At 46.5% G+C, this 23,998-nt stretch overlaps 1 protein-coding gene across 2 annotated transcripts in view; it reads right to left on the bottom strand.

The window, feature by feature from the left end:
- Positions 1 to 451: 451 nt before the first annotated feature.
- The window catches only part of SEPT5 (septin 5), a 99,984-nt gene continuing 76,437 nt past the window's right edge, over positions 452 to 23,998 (bottom strand). For both annotated transcript variants that reach the window (XM_015416902.1, XM_015416901.1), the window contains 11 exons: positions 21,457 to 21,553; positions 17,930 to 18,016; positions 15,576 to 15,699; positions 14,126 to 14,260; positions 12,727 to 12,844; positions 10,541 to 10,642; positions 8,845 to 8,941; positions 6,771 to 6,906; positions 5,837 to 5,857; positions 1,680 to 1,782; positions 452 to 551 (listed from right to left, as the gene is read on the bottom strand). In XM_015416902.1, coding sequence (XP_015272388.1) covers positions 495 to 551; positions 1,680 to 1,782; positions 5,837 to 5,857; positions 6,771 to 6,906; positions 8,845 to 8,941; positions 10,541 to 10,642; positions 12,727 to 12,844; positions 14,126 to 14,260; positions 15,576 to 15,699; positions 17,930 to 18,016; positions 21,457 to 21,553 — 1,077 coding nt within the window. In that variant the 3' untranslated portion in view covers positions 452 to 494. The remainder of the gene's footprint in view (positions 552 to 1,679; positions 1,783 to 5,836; positions 5,858 to 6,770; positions 6,907 to 8,844; positions 8,942 to 10,540; positions 10,643 to 12,726; positions 12,845 to 14,125; positions 14,261 to 15,575; positions 15,700 to 17,929; positions 18,017 to 21,456; positions 21,554 to 23,998) is intronic.

Here is a 23,998-nt window from a genome sequence, read left to right as displayed (position 1 = left end):
CCAAGCTATTGTTGGCCCTGCAGGAACTCAGAGAGGTGGAGGATAAACGGGGAGTTGAGGGGGCCGGGAGGAGGATCGCAGCACCTTGGTTAGGAGTAAACAAGTACGTGCATTCACACAGAGTCCTCAACTTCATCAGCTGTAAAGACCGTGACTTTAAAATACCAAGGAGTTCCCTAAACAAGACTGTGAGTACATCTGGGGGAAGGGTGAGAAATGGATGGTTTTTCTTTTTTTGAAAAAGGAGAGAGAGAGAAATAAAATAGCCGGATGCCTTTGAGGTTGTATTCCAAACGTGGGAGGGGCTTTCGGCGACCTGACCTCTTTTCCCGTCCATCTCTCGGGCAACCCGCTGGCAAAGGGGGCCACTGTTGAATGAGAGAGAGAAGATGCCGCTCCTGCTCACAAGCCCTTGGGCACAGGGAAAAGTCCTTCCTGCTGACCTGCTGCTGGCGGTGAGGCGGATTCCCTTTGCCCTCCCAGCCTGCTCCCTCTCACTGGTCTTGCATCTGCTGCTGCATCTTCTGCAGCATCTCCTGCATTCTTCGCAACTGCAAAAAGACAACAGGCCAGCAGTGAGGCGGCTTCAGCCTGGCAAGTATCAGTAGCAACAGTGTTCGCTAATGGCCAAGCAGGGAAAGAATCGTGCTGAACAGTCCCTGTATCGACAAAAGGAGCTTTGACTCTCAAAACCTTATACTCCGAAAGTCTGAGGTGCTCCTGGACTAGAATCTAGCTGTTCTACTGCAACATGGCAACAGTTCCAACATGGAAACATCTGAGGTAAATTAAGCAGAGAGAGAGAGAGAGAAAACATGACTGGCCCAAGATGAGTTTCCTGGTGGAGTGAGGATCTGAACCCAAGTCTCTCCGTTCCATGTCCAATGAACATGGTTCTCTCCTCTTCCAGTTTCTCCTTGCAGCAGCCCGATGAAGTAGGCTGAGAAGGACGTTAGAATGAGTAGCTCAAGGTCACCACCTTGTGTGAGCTTCATGGCTGAGTGAGGATCTGAACCTGGGTCTCCATGGTCCTAGTCCAACACTCTAGCCATTGCACCACACTCTCTCTTCATTTACTGTGGCTCACATGTGCTGGAATATGCAAGGTCTACAGTGCAGCCTTATGAAGAAGACAGGGGGACAGCTGAAGGACTGGTAGTTAGCACACTTAGATTAGGGACTGCCCACAATTTCAAATTATGTCCTTGCTGTCTCCTGATTGGCTTTCCTGGAGACTTCCTGCTCCTGCAGAGCTTCCTATTATTCTTGTCTCCTTTCACAGCGGTTAGCCTGGTTAGTTTAGGTTTTCTCTATATATGTTCTATAACAGTTTGTTCTTCTATAATAAACCTACTTATTTTTATCTACACAGACAGTGCTCCACTTCCTTTGTATATTTTAAACTCTGACAACAACTTGTACCTGTGAAATTTCAGAAATCTTGGAAACCTGTTTTTTTCCCTTGTTTAATTTCTGCCAAATGCATAAGACAGCATAGCTGAAGCTGAAAAAGATGGCCCCTTGATGTGACCCTATTTTCTTCCCTTCCTTCCATCTTTACCAAGGAGCGACTGATTTGGAGTGGCACAAATCTGTTGCTCTGTATTTAGGAAGAGGGCCATGAACTTGGGCCAACTGGCTGATGCCTCTATAGGCCCAGTGCCAAAACAGACTCTTACCTCTTCATCCTTCATCTTGATCAACTTCTCCGTTTCAGCATCTGGCGTAGGTAGAGGCAGGATCGGAATGGGGCTCTCTATCCTGTTGTCCTGAGTCAGCTTGCTGAAAGGACCCAAAAAAAAAGGGGGGGGGTGGAGACTTTAGGCCATGCTGGATCTTATCTAGGATCATGCTCGGTATGGATGAGCACACAGAGACATGCCCACACATGGCTGACGGACAGCCATGAAGCAGAATGGACACCTCATGCCTGGACATCCTTACGGGACCCCTGGAACGTATCACTGAACAAATCACAGGTTTTAGTGATTCTTGAGGTTTAAGGCTCCTCTGAATCTCTACACTTGAGCCTGCCTTAGCATTCTCCCCTATTCACTGAAAGCTTCCGCTGCATTTAGAAACATGCAGGCGTGGTCTCAAATATCTGGGGGGTTGGAATAACATCTCAGGTTGAGTGTCCATTTAGCTTCAGTGGGCAAAACGCTACATTTCGTAAGCAGAGCCTCACAGAACCTAGTCCAAGGCTTGCCTCTACAGACTGCTTTCCAGTGCATGCTAGTTAAAGATGGTTAGTGGAAACAGGCACTTTGAAGGTGTACTTGCAACATCAGACAGCACCCCATGGTGGAAGCCTCTTCTGTACACATACGTCCCCCTCCAATTATTCAACTTTCAAATATCTTTTTTAAAGAAAAGAATTGCTGCATTTTAGTTCCTTTGATGATAGGCATGCATAATTTGTGAGTGCAGTTTATCTCTCTGGCAAGACAAATTTGTATGCTGGGATCATAAATCTCTATTTAGTCATCAAATGGATATGCAAATCAAATCTGTTTCTTCCACACTTCTATACCTGTTTAATTTTACGAATAGCCGAAATGGACAAAAATCAAGAAATTGACCTGTGTACTGACAAGAGAGATGAAATAGGATTCCACTAAGGATCAGCCTTAGAATGTTCTCTCCAGTTCTTTCATTAAAACCATCTGTTTTTGTGAGCAGACAGTTGAGTAGATAGGCACAACCGGAGCCCAGCAATCTCCAGATCTGGCATCCTGGGCAGTCGCGTGGGTTGCCTGGCTTTTTAGGGGCTATGGATCACCTTCTCCTCTATGAGCCTACCTGTTAGGGTTGCCAGTCCCTCCCTGGCCACCCATGGTGGGATGGTGGGATAGGGCTGCCAGATCCAGGTTGGGAAACTCCTGGAGGTTTGGGGATTGAGCCTGGAGAGCACAGGGGTCTCAGTGGGGTATAATGGAGCCCACCCAATTGTTTCCTTCTGGCCTTCCTTGGAGACTTTACAAGGCTGGGTAGAAATGCTGTCAACAACTAAACATAGAAACTCAGGGACTTTTGCCTTGGCAAGTACCCTTCCGAAGCCATTCAAGAATCTATCGTTACTAACCCCAAAGCAGTAGTTTTCAAAGTATGAGCCTCAGGAAAGCCTTTCTGCACTGAAACATCTGTTGAGGAACATCTACAGCCCTGCCATCAAACCTCTACACACAATAGAACAGGGTCAGCTGCAGGTTTTTTTGTGGGACCTTTTCCACAGGGCCATAGCTCCCCTTCCCTTCCCAACTGTGACTGTTCTTCTCACAACTGGGGCAACCTTCCCCACCACAATCACAACTCACCTGTCCCCCACCCATTGCTGCTATAATACCAGGAGGGGGTACAACCTTCTCACACTCCTTTTAGACCCATCAGTGACAGAGGTTCTTAAGAAAGCAAGATAGGGTCGCCACAAAGATTCATGGGCCTCCTGGCCAAAAGCAAGGAGGGTCTGGAGAAAGCAGCCAAGCCTAATGCTCTTGTGTGCTGCCTCTAGGAACATCTTTGGTTGAGAAATGAGAGACTGACCAGGCATCTCCTTTGAAGGGCGGGCTCTTGACCAGGCTGTGGGCCTTGGCAGGTGCACAACTATGCTGACCATTGATGCCGACTCTACTACCAGGGATTCTCTGATTTGTTCTAGGATGGACTCCATATTTATGCGAGAGAGTGGGGCCTTACTGTTGCCTTCTGTAGACTCAGGGCAAGATTTGCACTCCCTGTGGCTACTAGTTGTGGGCAACTTATCATTCAGGAAAGCTTCTGTGATATTAACTTATCTCACAAAGGAGCACCAAATAAGATTCCAAAAGCTCCTCCAACCCGATGCATGTTCTTGAGATAGCTTGAAAATTGCTGCTCTTTATATATTTGGATTGAGGCAGGGTCCTCTTGAGAACATTAGCACCATCTCACCAGTAGATGTCACTCTTACAATTAATTACACCTTTTTTGACTTTGTTATTGTTTTTTTAGGGTTAAAGTCTCATGGTTTAGTTTCAAAACATAAAGCAACATGCAACAGAAACCACTAGATGGTGCCATTCAAACCCAAACACCATAAGCGCCATGAACAGGAATGGATCAAGCAAGGCCATTAAAGAAAGATGTGATCCATTCAATGCTGAAGACAACTGATTGACTGTAGCATGCTGGTCATTTTCCCACTTAACTATCCAGTACATTTTAAATCCAACCTTTCCTTCAAAAAGAAGAGGAGAGAAGAAGAGGAGATTGGATTTATACCCTGCCCTTCACTTGGAGTCTCTGTCACTCTTACAATTAATTACACCTTTTTTGACTTTGTTAATGTTTTTTTAGGGATAAGTCTCATGGTTTAGTTTCAAAACATAAAGCAACATGCAACAGAAACCACTAGATGGTGCCATTCAAACCCAAACACCATAAGCGCCATGAACAGGAATGGATCAAGCAAGGCCATTAAAGAAAGATGTGATCCATTTAATGCCAAAGACAACTGATTGATTGTAGCATGCTGGTCATTTTCCCACCTAACTATCCAGTACATTTTTAATCCAACCTTTCCTTCAAAAAGAAGAAGAGAGAAGAAGAGGAGATTGGATTTATACCCTGCCCTTCACTTGGAGTCTCAGAGCGGCTTACAAACTCCTTTCCCTCCCCCTCCCCACAACAGACACCCTGTGAGGTAGGTGGGGCTGAGAGAGCTCTTTCAACACCTGCTCTTTCAAGAACAGCTCTGACAGAACTACGGCTTGCCCAAGGTCATCCAGCAGCTGCAAGTGGAGGAGTGGGGAATCAAACTTGGTTCTCCCAGATTAGAGTCCGCACACGTAACCACTACACCAAACTGGCTCAAGGTAGAATACATAGTTCCTCCTCCTTCATTTTATCCACACAACCACAGTATGAATTATGTTAGGCTGAGGGAAAACGACTGACCCAAGGTGAGCATCATGGCAGACTGGAGACAGAAACCCAAGTCTCTGAGATCCTAGTCCAGCACTCCGGTCATCACACCAGACTGACTATCACGACTGTGCCAATTTCCTTACTGTCTCTTATCCTACTTTAAAAGACAGGGAAACCGAAAACACCGTTACCAACAGTGGATAGCAGATACCCTGAATATTATTCTGTAGCCTGCCCATTCTCATAAGCAATTGGTAGTTTTCCTTTTTTTAAAAACTCACCAAAAAGAAAAATGTTCAGACAAAAATTCAAACTAAAAGAAATCACATGTGCCAAAATTTCTAAATTGTTAAGAAATAATAACAAGGAAAAACAAAAAAGGGTTTGGGCAGGACTGAGACCAATGCTTGCAAGCAGGCATTTTCGAATGAAAGGGGCGGGGGGGGGTTTGAAATGTCCTCCAACGCTCCTTTTCATTTGTGTTTCCTTACATGCGCAGCCTTTTCACAAGGGAAGTTGGGGTTTGAACTTGGAGAGTTACGCATACAATGCTTGTAGCCTTTGACTTAAGTCTGGGGTATCTTCAGACCATCTGCTCCTCTATGAATTTGCCCATTCTCAGATTTCTAGCTCCAGAAGCCCCACCTTCAGGGTTTAGGTGGATTGTGACCTTCGCAGTGCTGGCATCCCAGTTACGGAATATCCTTCCCAGAGACATTTTGCTCGCTGCCTTCCTTGGTATCTTTCAGGCACCCTAGTGAAGATTACATTATTTCCTTGTGTTTTTGAACAACTGATTTGTTGGTTACTGTTGCTGCTGTTTTAGTATGATTTTGTTAGTAATTTAGTTTTGTTTTATTTATTTTCTGTTAAGATTTTAAAGGGAAAGGTGGGATATAATTTGTTTTAAATAAGTAAATAAATACTCTACCATTGATCTACTTCTCCAGTTCTAAAAAAAAGAAGATATAAAAACAGGTTTCAGAAGAAGCTTGGGGAAGCACAGTAGAAGCAGCACAAAGACAGTCTTCAGAGGAAATTGTGGCCCTGGGGGGAAAAGCTAGGGTGGTTTATGGGTACTGGTTCATAATTCATTGACTGTATAGCACGGAACAATGAATAAGCCATCATAGATCTAACACTGGATACAAAACTTTCACATCACCCAATGTCAAAGCAAACACAGTGCTTTTCAGTGAAGACAGGACAGCGGATGCAGTTCATGCTGTTAACTGAGAGTAGTCAAAGGCTGAGTAATTAAAGGCTGCTTTACGTATGCATGTATGTTGTTAAGATTTCCTGATCACATGCACTCAGCACTTGAATTACTGACTGATGAACTGAAAAACGGTACATTTGAGGGTATAACAGAAGATACTAAAGTTCTATCCAGGTGTCAGTTCTGCAATGGCTCATCTACACATACAAATCAGCGCATGTTTTCTGCAGCCAAGGGACAAACATGCATGCGTGAACCAGCCCCCAGAGACATGAACAGCATGCTGAAAGCTCCTTCATTCCTCCTGTTATGCTCTATCTTATACTGTTTTCTATTCTGGTTTATGTTATGATAAGCATTACTTTTCCTGGGAACGTGAATTAAAAACACAAACTATTCAACAGCAAGACAAGTCATTCATAAAATGCGCATCAGGAAGAACACCCTCCATATGTTGTTTCCCTTTTATGTTACTGACACAGCTAGATCCCATTAAGCCTGGACCAGATCTCTGCTAAAGGGTTTGGTAAGACTGAACCAGAAAGCTGCTCATCGTACTTTTCAGAAGGAACTTCCAGCATAATGTTTACATACTGGTTCGTGTATGCATGTCCCTTAGGTGAGAGGCCTAAGTATTGGGACTCACCTGGTCATCTGCTGTATGCACTGTGCTCTGTAGTTCTCATAGTGAACGTCACAAGTTACGTCCTTCAAATCGTGCATGTGCGTCCGGATCAGCATGTTCCGCAGCTTTACAAAGTCACAGTGTGCTTGGTTTTCCACTGTGCAAAACAGCAGACAGACAACACAGGGAAGTAAACTTCATGGCCAGAGCAGGGATTGGAACCCTGGTGTCCCCAAAAGTCTAGTACACCACAATGTCGCCGCCACACAGCCACCTTTCATGTACCCACAAAAACATCAAAACACAATTGAAAATGTTGACTTGGCCAAAATGGTATTCTTGAATATCTGCCTCATTCAAAACCAACTTGCATGCCTTGACTATTGCAACCTCCTCCTTTCTGGTCTTCCATTGTCACACCTCAGTCCCTTCTAACCAGCATATTTTTCTTTTCTTTATTGTTTTCTTGCTGTGAAGTTGCAGCCGGCTTATGGTGACCCCGTAGGGTTTTCAAGGCAAGAGGCGTTCAGAGGTGGTTGGCCATCACCTTCCTCTGCATAGTAAAGGTAAAGGTTTCCCTTGCTCGAAACCCAGTCGAATCCGACTCTAAGGATCCGGTGCTCATCTCCGTTTCCAAGCCGAAGAGCCAGCGCTGTCCAAAGACATTTCCGTGGTCATGTGGCCGGCATGACTAGACGCCGAGGCGCACGGAACACTGTTACCTTCCCACTGAAGCAGTACCTATTTATCTACTTGCAATTTCTTGCTTTCAAACTGCTAGGTTGGCAGGAGCTGGGGCCAGAGACGGGAGCTCACTCCGTCATGCGGCACTCGGGTCTCGAACTGCTGAGCTACAGACCTTCCAGTCTGCAGTTCAGCGGTGCATAGCAACCCTTTTCTCTTTGTTGGTCTCCCATCCAAGTACCACCCAGGACTGACTCTGCTTAGCTTCCAACAAGACCAGCTCGCCTGAGCTCTCCGGGTCAGGGCAGCCAGCATCTGACGCCACGATATGAATGTCTTTTGTCATACTGACTATGTGAAATCCTTCTGCTGGCTTCCCGCCTTGTCCCAGACCCAGAACAAATGTCCTCCTGACCATCAGAGGCCTCCATGGCTCCACCGCCACCTTCCCTCTCCACTTCCGTATCCCCGTCCCGCTCTGGCTGCATCCTTCATTCTTCCAGCCATACAGAGGTCTCCTGCTCCCTCAGAAGACTGTCCCGCTTTCTCCCTTGCTGCTCTTTATGCCTGGTCCTGCCAGCCGGAATGCTTCAATCCCCCTTCCAAACCCCAATTTTCCCTGAAGCCTTCGACAGGGCCTCCTAGTCATCCGTCCCTCTGAAACTAACCCTAAGTACGTGAAACTGACACGGAACGTGCATCACACACACACATCCAGTTCATCCCTTCCCATCTTCTTTGCTATCAGGGGCTTGCATTCCGTAAAGCTCCACAAACACTGACAGCACAGTATAAATTATAAATCAAAATGTACAAAGGGGCTTGCTGAACTGCGCCAAAAGCAAAAGACAATCGGCGCAGTGGGAGAATTAAGTTTAATTCGACTCTGCGACCAATATGCATTTTGCATACAGTTCATTGGGAAGATCTGTCAAGTATCATAGTCTGAACAGATCACCACAGCGACAGAGTTTGAGCCAGGATCAGGGATGGATAGAAACAACCCAGGAGTCTAAGTGATCACAGAATTTGGCTCAAACTCCACTGTTCTGGGAACTGTTCAAACAACGACATTTTACAAATGCCCCGATAATGCGTATATGAAATGAGCATGATAAAGCATACATGAAATTCCCCCACTGCACCAATTGCCTGTGGTACTTCGCATCGTGTTTGGTGCATCGCTCATTATCTTGCCATTACCTTTAAGAACTGCACCAAAGGTCTATCTTGCCCAGCAACGGCCAGCTGGATGCCTTCGGATGCCAGCATGCAAAGCATGGAGATGGCCCACTTCTATGTATGCTCAGTGGCATATGACCTCTGAACCAGGAGATGCTACTTCTCCGTCAAGGCTAATAGCTGTCAATGGTATGCTCCTCTGTGAGTCTAGCTGGTTTTCAAAACGTACCTTCTACGATGCCCCAGGGGTACAGCCTCCCCCGTACTCTCTGGCCTTTGGCTTCCACCACTGTATTACTGCCAATGACTGCAAAGGGGGCACTCTCCTAGAACGAGAGAAACTGGAATTCAGGCCCGTGTTGGAAGATTTTACAGTCAAGGTCAGGGATGGACAGAAGAACCCAACAGTCTGGGTGATCACATAAGCAAACAGACAGAATTCCAGTCTATGGCACTGTTTCTACTTTGGCCGTGCGTTGAATCTGTCCAGAAGGCGCTGTTGACTCAGCGTCAGACGGAACAGGCACGGATGGGCGAAAGGCAGAATTAAGAAAACAGTGTAGGGCATTTCTCTCTGTCCTGAGCACCTCTCAGGAAACAGATCCAGCAAAGCTAACTTCAGAATTCAATTTGAGCAGCCCCTTCCCCCCCCCAAGTTTATCCCTGCTGGGATTGCTATATTGAAGCTCTGGCCAATCACAGCTCCTAGCTGTAATTACAATGTGAAGTAATGATTAGAAGAGTATCTCAGAGCATTGGGGGGGAGTATAGCTCAGAGTAGAGCACACAACCCAGTTCAGTATAAGATAACTTCACGTCTTCACGGTTGGGCAGCCTCCACCAGCACCCATACATTTGGCACAAAGGTGTCATTTAGGGTGGGCACCAAGGTTCTGCATGAGAGGGCACCACTTAGCTGAGGGCCCACCCCCAGACAGAAAAGCTTGGCCCATCTACTGCCAACAGGAATGACAGGAAGCCCCACAGGTCCCCGCAATGTGTCTGGGGCAGTATCTCATTTCATGCTGGGGCAGACATCTGTAAGAAGCAGGGCCCAACTCTCTGATGCTCCTTTTAGCCTTAGAATTGTCAACAGGGCTGAAAAGAGTGTGAAAGTCATCCTCTGCTTCCTCCTCCAACAGGGGTGGGCATATACTATGTACATGCACAGTGAAGGTAGTGTCCTCAGTAGAGTGGCCACTAGAGGGCATCTGGTCCAAGAGATGCGTCAAATTCATTTGTTACAAGGGGCGGATCTGACATAAATGTCACTTTGTCAGGCCAGGCCATGTGTGGCATAAAATACAATGCCAGGTACCGGAGATATAAACCGCATAAAGGACAGAAGCTGGTAAGCTCCGAGTTGGTGCATTCTCACTGCAAGGCCTGGGAGGGGAGGTGCAAAGGAAAACCCACATGGGCGGACTGGGGAGCCAGCAGTGCAGCACTGGGCAGATGCTCCACACTGCTTGACTGCTGCAGACGAGGTTGTTCCGCCATGCTGAAGCCACTATTGGAGTGGCTCCGCCCACTCTCCCCCCCAATAGTCTCCTGTTCCCTCCCTTGCACTAGTTGCTCGCGGGCCGCATTAGAGCCCTGGATGGGCCGGTTCCGGCCCCTGGGCCTTATGTTTAACACTCTTGCTCTAAAACCTGCAGCTGCCCCTGATTTCATTAGCCAAGGCTGCCATTGCCAAGCACTGCTATGAAACAGTGGCTCTATTTTAACACGTTAATTCTCCATACATGCAACAGGAAACAATGGAAAGTAAGCAAGGCATGCTCTTTCAGTTATTAAAGTAATACCTTACACACAGATTTACCGCCAACCCGCAATCCCACCATGTTCCCACTAACTAGTTACCATTTCCCTTCTGCTTCTGGGAACGTAATGGCTAAATCGTTATGGAAAATCTTCACTCCCACCTTCAGCTCCCTGTCTTGTTGCTTGAATTCATCATCTTCATCTGAATCGCACTCTGGAAACTGGTAAACTTTGATTCCAAACTTGTCAATCTCTTCCCGAATCTGCATATAGACAGATAGGAAGACAATACAATAAGAACGGAAGCAGCACATTGTACCACAAAATCCAGTTGAGGCCACAAAACCGAAATACAAAAACGAAAGAAGGGGTCCCTTCTGTTTTGATCTTAACTTGTGTTTTGCCTCAGGAGGGCAAATCCTTCTTGCCAACTCCCCCCCCCCTTTTTTAAACTGCTTGGGATTCTTATTACTGCACCTTCTTACATTTTACCTGAAACATTTACCTCAGAACAGCAAATGCCTCTACTAAACCACTCCTTTCTCTTTTATTCCGCTTCAAGCAGCTCTTTGCCACAGCTTCACTCAGCCAGACCCTCTCAATTCCCCAACTGCCCGGCTTCCATCTTAACCTCTGTTTCTAACCTTCTTGCCCTAATATTCCATCCACTCCCATTGGTTGTTCTTAAGGAGAGGCGGAACTTAACCTGTCCATCGCAGCTGATTTAATCCCATTTGGGTTGTTTTATTATATACCATTTCATTGGCTTTTAAAGTTTTGTCGCCTTTCTTGAGACAGGAAGCTGTCCTGTGAGAACATTAGAATATTTATACTGAGAGGCAGGATATGAATATATTCAATAAATTAAATCACCACCACACTGGTAAGTGTCCAGTTCCCATCAGTGGCCGGGGGACCCTTCCTGGTGCAAAGATACATGTGCTGCCCCAGCCAGCTTTAATGTACCTTTAAGAGTAGTTGCACCCTGGGAATTGGAGTCCACAGTTAGGGGTCCCAGAAGCTTCCCTCTGACTGGCTCATTAAGAGTAATTTCCTGAGCTCAGAGGCGCAAAGATAGTTTTATTGTTCTTTTCCGTTTCTTTGTCCATCAACCCTTACTGCAAGGAGAGGGGAAGCCCATCTCTTCTCTCCAATGTTCCCAAAATTCTACCTTGTGAGTTGCTGGCATTAAAATTGTGAGTGAGCCATTTGGCTGCTGCATAAAATAGTTTGCTCTGGAGCCCTCCTTCCCGGGCGAAGACAAAAATGTGTGAGCCGGAGGCTAAAAAACTGTGAGCTAGCTCACACTAACTCAGCTTAGAGGGAACACTGCTTCTCTCACCGCGGCTATAGAACTGACCTAGATCACAAGATGTAACTTTCCACCCAGCCATCTGGTCGATTGTGAGTAAACGATCTTCTGAATGCGTGTGAAGTTAAATAAAGATGATTTAAGCTCTCCTCAGTAGTCATCGTTGACTAACACCTAGATAGCGTTGGCTTAGCACAGCTTGCGCTGGACAGGACAGTGAGAGAAGACATGGGCTTCCCCTCTCCTTGCGTTGGCTTAGCACAGCTCGTGCTGGACAGGACAATACAGGATCCCTGCCCCCCCCACACAAATCTCAGTGGCCTTTCTGTGGGCAAGGAGCCCAGTGAGGGTCTCTCTCAATCTGGGGTTCACCCTGGGTCAAACTGTACTACTACTACAAAATGCTGAGATGGCCCAATCCTGATCAGGGTGGGGGGGGGATGATCTTGTTCCTCCCCCTGCACCTTTTCAGGTGCTGAAACAGCCCCCCTCTCATGATTGTTTCAGCACTTGCAAAGGCACAGGGGTGAACAAGATCACCTGGTGCCCCCCCCCCCCAGCCCATAGGCAGCATCAGCATTTTTTTAAATGGTCAAATTCTTTTTTTTTTAAGACCCTCGGAGGGGATTTTTTTATTTTTTAGAATACTACATAAACTACAAAGAAAAGAAGGGAAGGGGAACTACAACTAAGGAGAAAGAAAAGTAACCCACACTAAACTAAAAACCCAAGAATAGGAGATCATTACCGTTAAACTGCAGTTAGTAATGTAAAAATAGAAAAACTGTTAATAAACAATATACTTTGTGAGATCCTGTCTTTCTAAGCTTATGTTAAGTGGTCAAATGCTTCTACAAAATGACAGCAGCCACAGGTCGAACCCACAGCAGCCGCAATGTGTAGCATGGCTCTGTGAATATTGCACTGCACTTGTTAAGGCCTCCGTGTCAGATCCCAGAACTGGGGAGCCTAAAAGCCCCACACCCAACATCCCCTCCCACCAGGACTCCCAAGCTGAAAAGCAGCACCGCTCACCCGCTCTTTTAGCTTCTTGATCTCTGAAGGGACGAGGCAGTCGGCTTTGGCAATGAGGGGTACGATATTGACTTTCTCGTGGAGAGCCTTCATGAACTCCACATCCACTGGCCTCAGCCTGCAACAAAGAGAAGGGAGGTAAGAGGCGCTGGCCGGACAGGAGGGGAAGCGGACCGTAAAGGGAAAGCACTCTCAGCTTTCCAGACAAAGGGAGCTTCCACATTTACACCCATGGGTATAGCCAGATCCAGGTTCGGGGGGGGGCACCCCAGGCAAGGCGCCCTTCATTGCCCATCCCCATTATGCATGCCATCCCCTCAGGCACGCATGTGAACACAAACTCTCCTGGAAGAAGGAGCATGGCATGACTCCTGCACACTCCCCTAAGTCCCATCAGCAAAAAGGAGCACGGATGTCCAGCTCTACGCCCTCCGGATGCCTCTCCCTTCATGGAATGGCAAATTACCCCAGAGGTCCCTGCAGGAGTCATCTTCCATTACTGGAGGAAAAAGACGGACCGAACATCTTTGGTCGGCAGCGGACCCACTGTAGGATGCAGGCCCCAGAAGACGCCTCACCATGCCAACCCCCAGCACTGGCATGGAAATCAATCTGTTTTTATCCCACCCTCCCTCCAGTGAGCTGAGGATGGCATACATGGCTGGGCCCCGCCCCCGCACTTCATCCCCACACCGTTCCAGAAGGTAGGTGAGATGGAGAGAGCAACTTGCCCAAGGTCACCCAGTAACCTACGGTGTAGAATGGAGGTTAGAAACCCCAGGCTCCCAGGTCTCGGTCCAATCACTGCACTGCCCTCGCCTATCACAAGCCCGGCCGGTGGAAAAGATGCTCAGCTTTCCCCCTTGCATTCATACATGAAGCTGCCTTATACTGAATTAGACTATCAGTCCATCAGGGTTAATCTTGTCTACTCAAACTGGCAGTGGCTCTCCAGGGTCTCAGGCAGAAGATCTTTCATGTCACCTGCAATCTTCCCTCTAAGCTGTGGAATCTTGTGAGCAAAAGTTCTACTTTGTGAGCTACTGGCATTAAAGTTGTGAGCGAGCGATTTGGCTGCTGCAGAAATTAGTTTGCTCTGGAGCCCTCCTTCTTGAGCTAGGATGAAAACGTGTGAGCAGGAGGCTAAAAATCTGTGAGCTAGCTCACACTAACTCAGCTTAGAGGGAACACTGGACTCACCTGCTGCCTGGTCCTTTTTAACTGGAGATGCCGGGGACTGAACCTGGGACCCTCGGCATGCAAAGCAGAGGCTCTTTCACTGAGCCACAGCCCACTTCTGGTTGCACGAGAGCGTGCTTAGTTCAAAGAGAGAAAACTTGCCACTGACGGCACATGTCCTGATTCAGCCCAATTGTGTACAAAGCATGGAATGCCTCACCCGTGGCCAAACGGAGAGATAAAGTACAGGCAGCAGTGGACTCGGTTGTCCTGGATGTTCTTCCGATTGAGGCCGCTCTCGTCACGGAAGTACTGTTCAAACTGCTGGTCGATGTAATCTGTGAGAGGCTTCCAACTGGGGTAAAACATACACACAGAAAATGTGGATTTTTTTTTAAGGTAGATGGTTTTTAAAAATTATTAGACAGGATCCAGAGAGCAGAGGGCTATCCCTGACTGTTAGCCATGCTAGCTAGATGCAGTGTTCAGAGTCAGTGTTTCTGACAAAGGGTTCACATGAAGATGCCTTATCTGGGGTCCATCTACCTAGGACAGTTAATGTCTACTCAGACTGCAAACAGCTCTTCAGATTCTCAGGCGATATCTTTCATATCGTCTATTTATTTATTTTTGGCTAGCAAGTCACAACTGACTTTTGGCAACCCCCATAGGGTTTTCAGGGCAAGAGATGTGTCGAGGTGGGTTTGCCCTTGCCTGCCTCTGCATTGCAATCCTGGCATTACTGGCCGGTCTCCCATCCAAATACGAACCAGGCTCAACCCTGCTTAGCTTTTGACATCTGACAAGATCAGGCTAGCCTGGGGCCCCCAGGTCAGGACAAAGGGCCATCAAAACACAGCCGACGTATAGCAGCCCTCTGCGTAGCAGCCCCACGCAGCTACCTTGGTGGTCTCTCGTCCAAATACCCTGCTTAGCTTCCAAGGCTAGCCTAGGCTATCCAGGTCAGGGACATCATCAATTAGGTAAAGGTAAAGGTTCCCTTGCTCAAAAGCCAGTCAAATCTTACTCTAGGGTTGCGGTGCTCATCTCCGTTTCAAAGCCAAAGAGCCAGCACTGTCTGAAGACGTTTCCGTGGTCATGTGGCTGGCATGACTAAACACCAAGGCGCACAGAACGCTGTTACCTTCCCACCGAAGTGGTACCTATTTATCTACTTGCCATTTCTTGCTTTCAAACTGCTAGGTTGGCAGGAGCTGAAACTAGAGACGGGAGCTCACTCCGTCATGCGGCACCCGGGTCTCGAACTCCTGAACTACCGACCTTCCACAGCCTGCAGTTCAGCATCTTAACCACTTGAGCCACCGCAGCTCCTCATCATCAATTATCGGAGTCTTAACTGGAGATGGCAGGGACTGAACGTGGGACCTTCTGCAGGCTCTGTCAATGAGCCACAGTCTCCTTCCTTACATACTGACAGAACTACAACTTCCCCATTTTGGGACAGGAGGAGGGGACGAGATAGTTCAACAGCTTTCAGATTAAATTTATATTGCAGATGGCAGAGGAGTTGAATAATAAAAAGAGGAGGACTATCAAAAGGGAAACTGGATGGGACTGGGCTCAGAATGTTCCTCTCCTTTTCCTTCCAGCCTCTGTCTCCCCTTTTCTTACCATCCGGCAACAACAGAATCATTGGGGTGGGCACTCACCATTCAGTGTTGTTAACAGCATCTCCAAAACCCGGAGTGTCAACTATCGTTAGCTTCAGCTTCACCCCCTTTTCCTCAATGTCCACCGTGTGTTTCACAATCTCTACCGTCTGACTGATTCTTTCTTGATATACAAACATTAAGAAAAAGAAAGAAGATAATGCACATTAGTGTCAGGATGTCTTCCTTCCCTAAAAAGTAAAGGTAAAGGTTTCCCTTGCTCGAAAGCCAGTCGCGTCCGACTCTAGGGTTGCGGTGCTCATCTCCATTTCAAAGCAGAAGAGCCAGCGCTGTCCGAAGACGTTTCCGTGGTCATGTGGCCGGCATGACTAAACACCGAGGCGCACGGAATGCTGTTACCTTCCCACCGAAGTGGTCCCTATTTATCTACTTGCAATTTCTTGCTTTCGAACTGCTAGGTTGGCAGGAGCTGGAACTAGAGATGGGAGCTCACTCCGTCATGCGGCACCTGGGTCTCAAACTGCTGAACTACCGACCTTCCACAGCCTGCAGTTCAGCGTCTTAACCACTTGAGCCACCGCAGCTCTTCCCTACCACAGCCCAAAATATGGCTACATCCCCACACACTTTTCTTCCCTCTTCACACACAGAATCATAGAGTTGAAAGGGGCCATACAGACCATCCAACCCCTCCCCCCCGCTCAATGCAGCACCAGCCAGTGAAGGGGAGCTCACCACCTCCCTAAGCAGCCAATTCCCCTGCGGAACTAGGAGCTAGGAAATCTGTTGAAATACCTCAGTTGCAAACTCAAGGAACACTTACTTCAGAATGAACCTGTCCCTCAGCTGATTTGCTTGTGCGAGGCAAGGTAGGTGATGACCAGAGAACAGGGCCTTCTCTGTGGTGGCCCCCTTGACTCTGGAATTTTCTCCCCACATCAGACAAGTTTGCTAAGCTTTAGGTTTTGAGTGAAATATTTTTTATTTATTGAAGCAGGGAAGAATCAATGCTCACTCACTGCTTCTGTCTTACAAATGCTGCCCCTTGCAGTATTTAATCTCTTTTCCCCATCTGCGTCCCAGAAGTGAGCCTAGCTAGGGTGAAAACAGCCTTGGACAGCACTTGCAAAGGACAACCAGTGGGTGCAAGAGGGGCTCGAGGTGACTTCCAACACAGGATAAATCATAAAGTACTAAGAAGTAGCAACATAAATGAACAGAATAAATACCTATTGATTTAAAGCACACAGTGTGTGCATCCCACCAGTCAGTCTTTCTCTATTCTGCATTCCCCATTATCTCAGAGAATACGGTGCTGGGGCCATGCGTTTGCACAGGTGCCTCCGTGGGGCTCTGAACTGCGATCCCCATTTCTAGTGTCTCCCTGTCCTGTGACAAGGGCTGGACAAAATCACTTTTTTCAAAGACCACTCTAAAAGCAGTGCTGGAAGACCCATGAACAGGTCATTTCCATGCTTTATGAAGAAGGGGGGGGGGATATTGGATCTTTACCCTTCACTACCCAAAGGCATCTCAAAGCAGCTTACAAACTGCTTTCCCTTCCCCTCCCCACAACAGACACCCTGTGAGGTAGGTGAGGCTGAGAGAGCTCTTTCGAGGGCTGGTCCTGAGAGAACAGCTCTGAGAGAACTTCTGACTGACCCAAGGTCACACCAGCGACTGCATGTGGAGGAGTGGGAAATCAATTATGGTTTTCCTAGATTAGAGTCCATGCTCCTAACCACTATACCAAACTGGCTCTCACTGTACAGGGTACTGATTTGAATTAGGGCCACAGCATGCATAAAGGGGAATAGGTTTACACCCTTTCCCCTCAGTATACAGACATGCTACTAATTTGCATTGACATTACAATATCCCCACAACAACCCTGGAATGTAGGTAAGAATGAGCAAGAGATGACTGGCCCAAAGTCTTCACCATTCCCCTCAACCCCAGTCGAAATCACAGCCCTGCTACTATTTCCATTTAAAAATGCATCTCTGAGCATCTTATCTAGTCTGTCTTGAACCCGCTTGTTGAAACAGCCAGTGACATTTCTATCAAATACTTTTAGTTAAGTAATAACACTAAAAACTACTTTGGTCAGGCTTACAGCGTTCAATGAAGAGATGGCACAAGAGGGAAAGAACGTGTTTCAGCAACAGTAATGGGAAAACAGGAAGTACAACATTACAGAGGCACTTCCTGCAACAAAGGTTAAGAGCTGCCATGACAGTTTTGGCATCACAGTAGCTATTTTTCCCATAAAAGCACTGCTGGTCCATCTGGACTAGCAGCAGTGTGGACAGGGAAGCCAGCTTTAAAAGAGAGCCTGTTCAGTACCCTCCCATAAAAAGCTCTATTAGTTCCTCGCTCTGGATACAACATACCCTCCGCGTTGAGAAGCTTCCGGTCTTTGTAGAGGTCTGTCAGGAACAAGCTGTTCACCAGTGTAGATTTGCCCAGACCTGACTCCCCTAAAAGAACAAACCCAAGCCCTGAATTAGAAAAACATCTTGGACATCGTTTCTGAGGCTGAATTCCGAGACAATGTTTTGTTACTTTTTGGGAACAGTGTGCAGGCATTCTATTATCTTTCACAAGCAGGAAATGTTTTTATTCAGGATACCCTGTCCTTGGTTGGATGTAGCATCTCAGCTCCATCCAGTCTAGTTTTATCTCATTTTGTCCCCATTCGTGATGGTCATCAAAACACCATTGTGTTGGCAGAGGAGACCTCACATGTACAGTGTCCTGGATGAGGCCTCTTTCTGAACAAGAGCACTCCAAGCCCACATTCAGACAATCACAATAAATGGTAGTTTCATCAAACCACAGTTAGTTGTAATGTGTCAACACAAATAATGCACACCGGGCTTTCACAGCAGGCACCAAAAATGGAATTTCCCAAACTAGGGATTGCATCTGGTTCGTTAACCATCATCTATGGTTTGTTGTGATGTCTAAATCCACAAACCACAGTTTGTCAAGTGTAAGCACTGTTCCTTGCAGTTACCTAGCCACAGAGCAGACTGCTCAGGGAAGGAGCCCTCTCTGTGGGGAGACCAAAAAAGGCAAGGAACAGACCACTCCAAATGTACACACAAACTTGGTTTTGTTAGTTACAAATGGTAAACTAACCAGAGTTTCTGCACAAAGTGCAGCTCAAACAAGCCACAGTTTACTGTGATGTCTGAATGACAATTTCCCAAGCCTCACCCCAACAGCCAGAGGGCCATCAACTGTGGAGGACTGTTGCCTTCATGCCCTGCATGTCAACTTCATGGACAGCCACTTTGCAAACAAATATATACTGGACCATAAGGTCTTGGCTCTGATGTAGCAGTAGGGTTCTTACATTCCTGAGGAAAAGCTAGGGCATATCTAGGCTCAGCCCCAGAATGTCAGGACTTGTCTTAAAATACAGGAAGAAAAAACTTCCTCTATGCATGTACAAAGTTCATTTCCCTTGCCACTAAAGAAATATACCCATCCAAAGCATAATTTCCAGCTTCGGAATGCAGCGCTATGCCTTGCATATCTGAAACTAACTAAATGTGCTAGGCAGCTGCTAGGCAGCTTACAAATTGTGAGGAAACCCAACTGACAATAAATTTCTGAGGAATGTCAAACTACAAAGTCTGGGGTTGGAGGAAGAGATTTGTGTGGGACTGTTCCATGTGCCAACAGAAAACAAAAAATACACAAAGAAAGACTTCAAATGATCATTATCCAGATGGCTCCATGATCCCTAGAGCCCTTTGAAACGACCATGTCAAGGCAGACAGAAATCATAGCAGATTCAAGTCCTGGCCAGAACTGGAGAGCCAGATGGCAGGAAAACACAAATCCTGACTGGACCACTCAACTGCCATCTTTCACAAGGCGGCAAAATGGTGTTGGCAGATGGATTGTCTCACACCATATTTCTCTTTTTCAGGGAGAGGTTTTAAGGATCGAACTAGATCAGTTCTGCATTCAATATTTTTGCTTTGTACATAGCAGACTTGGCTTGGAAGCACTGGTGAGCGGAGATACCATTTGCCCCACTGGAGAGCAGAGATACAAGCAACAGAGAGAGAGAACCTATATTTTCCTTCCTCAAGGCAAATACAGCTCTTATGGGGCCATTTCAGATCAGGCGGAAAACAGGGGAAAGCCTGTAGTGATAGAAATTACAATTTAGGAACATTCCTTTATATTTTACAGAGTGAAGGAATTGGCAGGTAATTTGGGGACTTCCCCTAAGATCACATGACCTTAGATCTAGAACAAGGCTTAGAGACTCCTGCACAAGGTGCTTTAGTTGCTCTTCACACTAAGGTTGCTCTTCATACTAAGGCTGTTTTAAATCATTCCTCACTTTTGGTAGTCTTTATTGATGGACCCCAGAAAAATTTCACTACTCATTGTGCTGTCACTAGTAATTGTCCTGATTCAAACTGAGAGCCCCACGCACTGCCGTTTACAAAGGAAATACACTTGGATGTTCCAAACACAGATTAGGCCAAAGAACACTGGGGTGCTCCCGCTAGAGGGAAATAAGGAATGACATGACCCTTCCTGCAGGACAGTAAGTCGGTTGCAGTAATCTGGGTTGCCTTTTTGCTTGTGTCTGCGCCTTACTGGGATGAATTCACAGGACAGGCCAAATTGCAGATCTTTCACACCTGGAGTGCAAGATAATCTGTCATGTGCCATCCGTGGCCATGGTGCACTGAGAAGATGATGGCTTTGCCAGCACAGATTACAAGTTCTAGCCACTTCTTGAGGGGCCCAAAGGGCCACATAACTCAGCCATATTCTGGAGTTCTTTTAAATTTGCCAGATTCGATATGGGGTAGGTTTGCTGTGTAGAAGGGCGAAACTTGGCACACACAATCCATGTTGCGCTGTTAAAGGCCCCCTCCCACACTGAATTTAGCAGACCTAAATTTGTTTGTTTGTCCTTACGTATGGTTAATTTATTTATTACATTTGACTTTTAGGTCACCCTCCCCTGAAAGACAGGGCTCAGGGCGGTATACAACAGTGGTAAGATTACAGATCCTACAAACAGGTTTCAAAATTAAAATAATACATAAAACACCATTTATAGCAGCCTAAGCCAATCTGATGGCGATCATTCCTGGAGTGTCATTGCCTCGTAGAGGAGGAAGGCGGGGAAACGAAGAGGAAGAGGAGTGTCACCACTAGATGGAGGACTATCGCTGTCCTCAACCCGACACCTGGCAGAACATCTCTGCCTTACATTCCCTGCGGAATGGCAACAAGTCCCACAGGGCATGGATGTTATATGGAAAAGAGTTCCACCAGGCAGGGGCCAAGGCAGAAAAAGCCCTGGCCCTAGTTGAGGACAGCCAGATGTCTCTTGGGGCAGGGAGCATCTGGAAGTTCTTATCTCCTGAGCATAAAGCAGTCCCGAAGGTGCGTATTTATACCCGGCCGAACCTTTCTTTCAGTCTGTGAAACTTCATTTGCAACAGCAACAGGATTCATACTCGAGAGGTAGACCCATAATTCCCAGTACGTAATTTCATTTCATTTATTTACATAATTTATAGCCCACCTTTCTCACTTGGATGACTCAAGGCAGTTTGCACAGATTGAGTCAATACAATCAGGATGGGGCATTCAACAAACAATGCAATAGGATTAGGGCTGCAGAACCAACCAGGACTCTAGAAACGGAACTGAAGCAAAACCTAAGTATTAACATGACACATTAAATGATGCAAAATCACACAGTAGGATCTTACTTACAGCAAGATGTACATAGTAGTATAGACGACAGTGCTTAATAATTCATCCAAATAACTTTGTGAATCATTTTGTATCGTGCAACCGTGGTTACTTAACAGCAGGCCAGGGAGCAAAGCCCGAAAGGGATTCCACTGAGGTGCCTGAAAATCCTCACCTGCCACCATGAGAGTGAAATCAAAGCCCTTCTTCACAGATTTCCGGTGCACCTGGTTGGGCAGAGTAGCAAACCCCACATATTGTTTTTCATGGTCCTGCAAGAAGAAGACAAGCAGCAGTTGGTCACAGAGAATAAAAGAAAATCTTGTATACTTCTGGAGTGAGCAAAAGCAGCAGAAAGTGGAGTTTTGTAGGTGCTGGGAACATTTTCAGCCCTAGAAGATTATAAATTCAAGAGCAATAGTAAAACTTGAGAAGGAAGGGGAAGGTCTAAGCTGATAATTTCCTGGCATCTCCCTGGGAAGAATATTATCTGATGAATGGATGAGCTGAAGAGAGCCTTGGTCATAGATGCTGGCTGCACTGCCAAGTCTAAAAAAAGACAGAAAGATTGATTGGTACCAATTATCTCTCTCTGCAGCATTTTGATGGGGACTTATGGCTGATTAATGAGAAACCAAGTGTTTCTTTAATCAGTTATTTCAAGAGAGGCCCAAGTTTAACAAGGTTCAAGAGTGAAATGGATGAGTCTAAGTACAATTTAATAAGATGGAAATCGTTTCCTGTGCTAGTTCTCGAAGAATAGGGATAGCAGAAAGCATTGGCATTTCTAACTCAAAGGCAATGCTGTATCTAACAGTAAACTGGCTAGCCCCTGTGTCTGTGACAAAAGCCAAAAACACTGGTCTATCCCTACCTGGGGAAGTCCCAGGTATACATAAAAATATGATTGTGTGGGTTAAGCAAGCAAGGGTAAGAGGAGGGCTAAACCATCTTCAAAATGGATAGGATACTGAGAGCAGCTGAGTGACAGGTGGAGGAAGAAGGAAGAGATGGAGGGGAATGACATTGCACTGTTTGGTGCGATGTCACTTCTGGCAAATACCCTACCATAGAGGTTTGCCCGAACCCCAGAGCGTCGCATTGGCATCGTGCCGGTGCCATGATATCACTTCTGAGTATTCGCAGGAAGTGACATCACGCCACCAGTGCAACACCCCTTTTTAAAACACTTCTTTCCCTGCTGCTGAAGTAGCAGACCTGGTTTCCTTAGTGTCAGGCTTGGCCTATGAATGCGGCAGAGTGAGGGGAGCAATAAAGGGATCAGAGTGCTAAGGGGGTTGAAGAGAACATGCCACTTCAGACTGCAGGGAAGGGATTGCACTTTTCAGAACTCCCTCATATTCATAATTCCATGCATGTGGGGAAGCTAGCACAACATGAGGGGCGAGGTGAGAACCTCCCTCTCTGATGCGCTGATGTACTGGAAGTTTTTGATGGGGGGGGGGAACACTGTGACTCTCCCCACCTGCTCTGTGAAATGGTACAATCCATTCTGCCCTCTCAGAATTCTGCCACCTCATTCCACTGCTGAACGTGTAGACTGGACTGAAGCTACCGGGGATGGGGTGGGGAAAGTGGAAATCAGTCTGCTCAAATCCCTCAAGAGCTTAGAGAAGGCTGAAGGGCGACAGGGGGTTGGCATTCTCAAATTGTTCCTCTACCTTCCGTAATTCCTCACGGTGCCCCATCCGCACCAGCTCACTGAAATTCTAACGCCTGTCTTGTCAGCTGTTAGCGGCACAATTTATTGTTTTCCACATCAGACAATGGAGCCTGAAATATACATTCTTTCTGTATGTTGACTCCCCAGATGGTATGCAAGAAACAGGAATGTGGCATTCATTACGGGAACACGCGTGAAATATGAGCATGTCTTGCACTACCTATTTGCACCATAATAATTCTCCATGGCATTCACCCACCACAGGTGCCCATGCCAAGGGAGCACCCCACTTATACCAAGCATGTCTGTGCTGCCCCTCAGCAATGGCTAACACCAAGATAAAACATCATAAAGCAAGAAATACTGCATGTTAGGTGCTTGCTTCTGGGGGAGACGGTTTTACCTTTAAACACGCTTTGTGTACCTAAACTTGGTAGTTTTCTGCTGCCACCAGGAACTAAAAATTCCAATTCTCTCTCTTTTGGTAGTATGACCTAGGGTCTAGGCACTTCAGAGGACTATGTGGCCCTGAGGAAGAACTGTACTGATTGCTGGGATAAGCTTAAATAAAAATTGATTTATTTAATAAAGAACAAAATAGGTTTTTGGTTATTTTGAACAGCTGCTGACGAAAGGAACTTGTAAATATAACTGGCAAAGCTTGGTGTTACAAAGAGTCTCTCAACCTCCAAACTCCACTCTGACAGGCTTATACACTCAGTATACTCTCTCTCTCTTGTCTATAGTCACACAGACTAAACTATTGGTCTTATTCACCCAGAATTAGACTCAAAATTCCATAGTCACACAGACCATGCTGTCTCTTCAAACTTCACACACAGAACTCTGTCATAAAACTCAGAGTCACACAGACTCTCTTCAAAACTCTTCCATTCTTGTCTCTCTCATATCACAGAATCTCCTCATAGACACACACACACACAGAATCCTCTGACACCCCTCCTCCCACACTCTCAGTCAGCAGCCAATCAAATCACACTTGTCACCCTCTATCACTCTTCTCATACTACTG

The sequence above is a fragment of the Gekko japonicus genome, unplaced genomic scaffold, assembly GCF_001447785.1.
Source record: "Gekko japonicus isolate JY-2015 unplaced genomic scaffold, Gekko_japonicus_V1.1 scaffold316, whole genome shotgun sequence".
Lineage (NCBI taxonomy): Eukaryota > Metazoa > Chordata > Lepidosauria > Squamata > Gekkonidae > Gekko > Gekko japonicus.
Note: the sequence above shows the minus strand (reverse complement) of the source record. Positions and strands in the feature narration are given on the sequence as shown.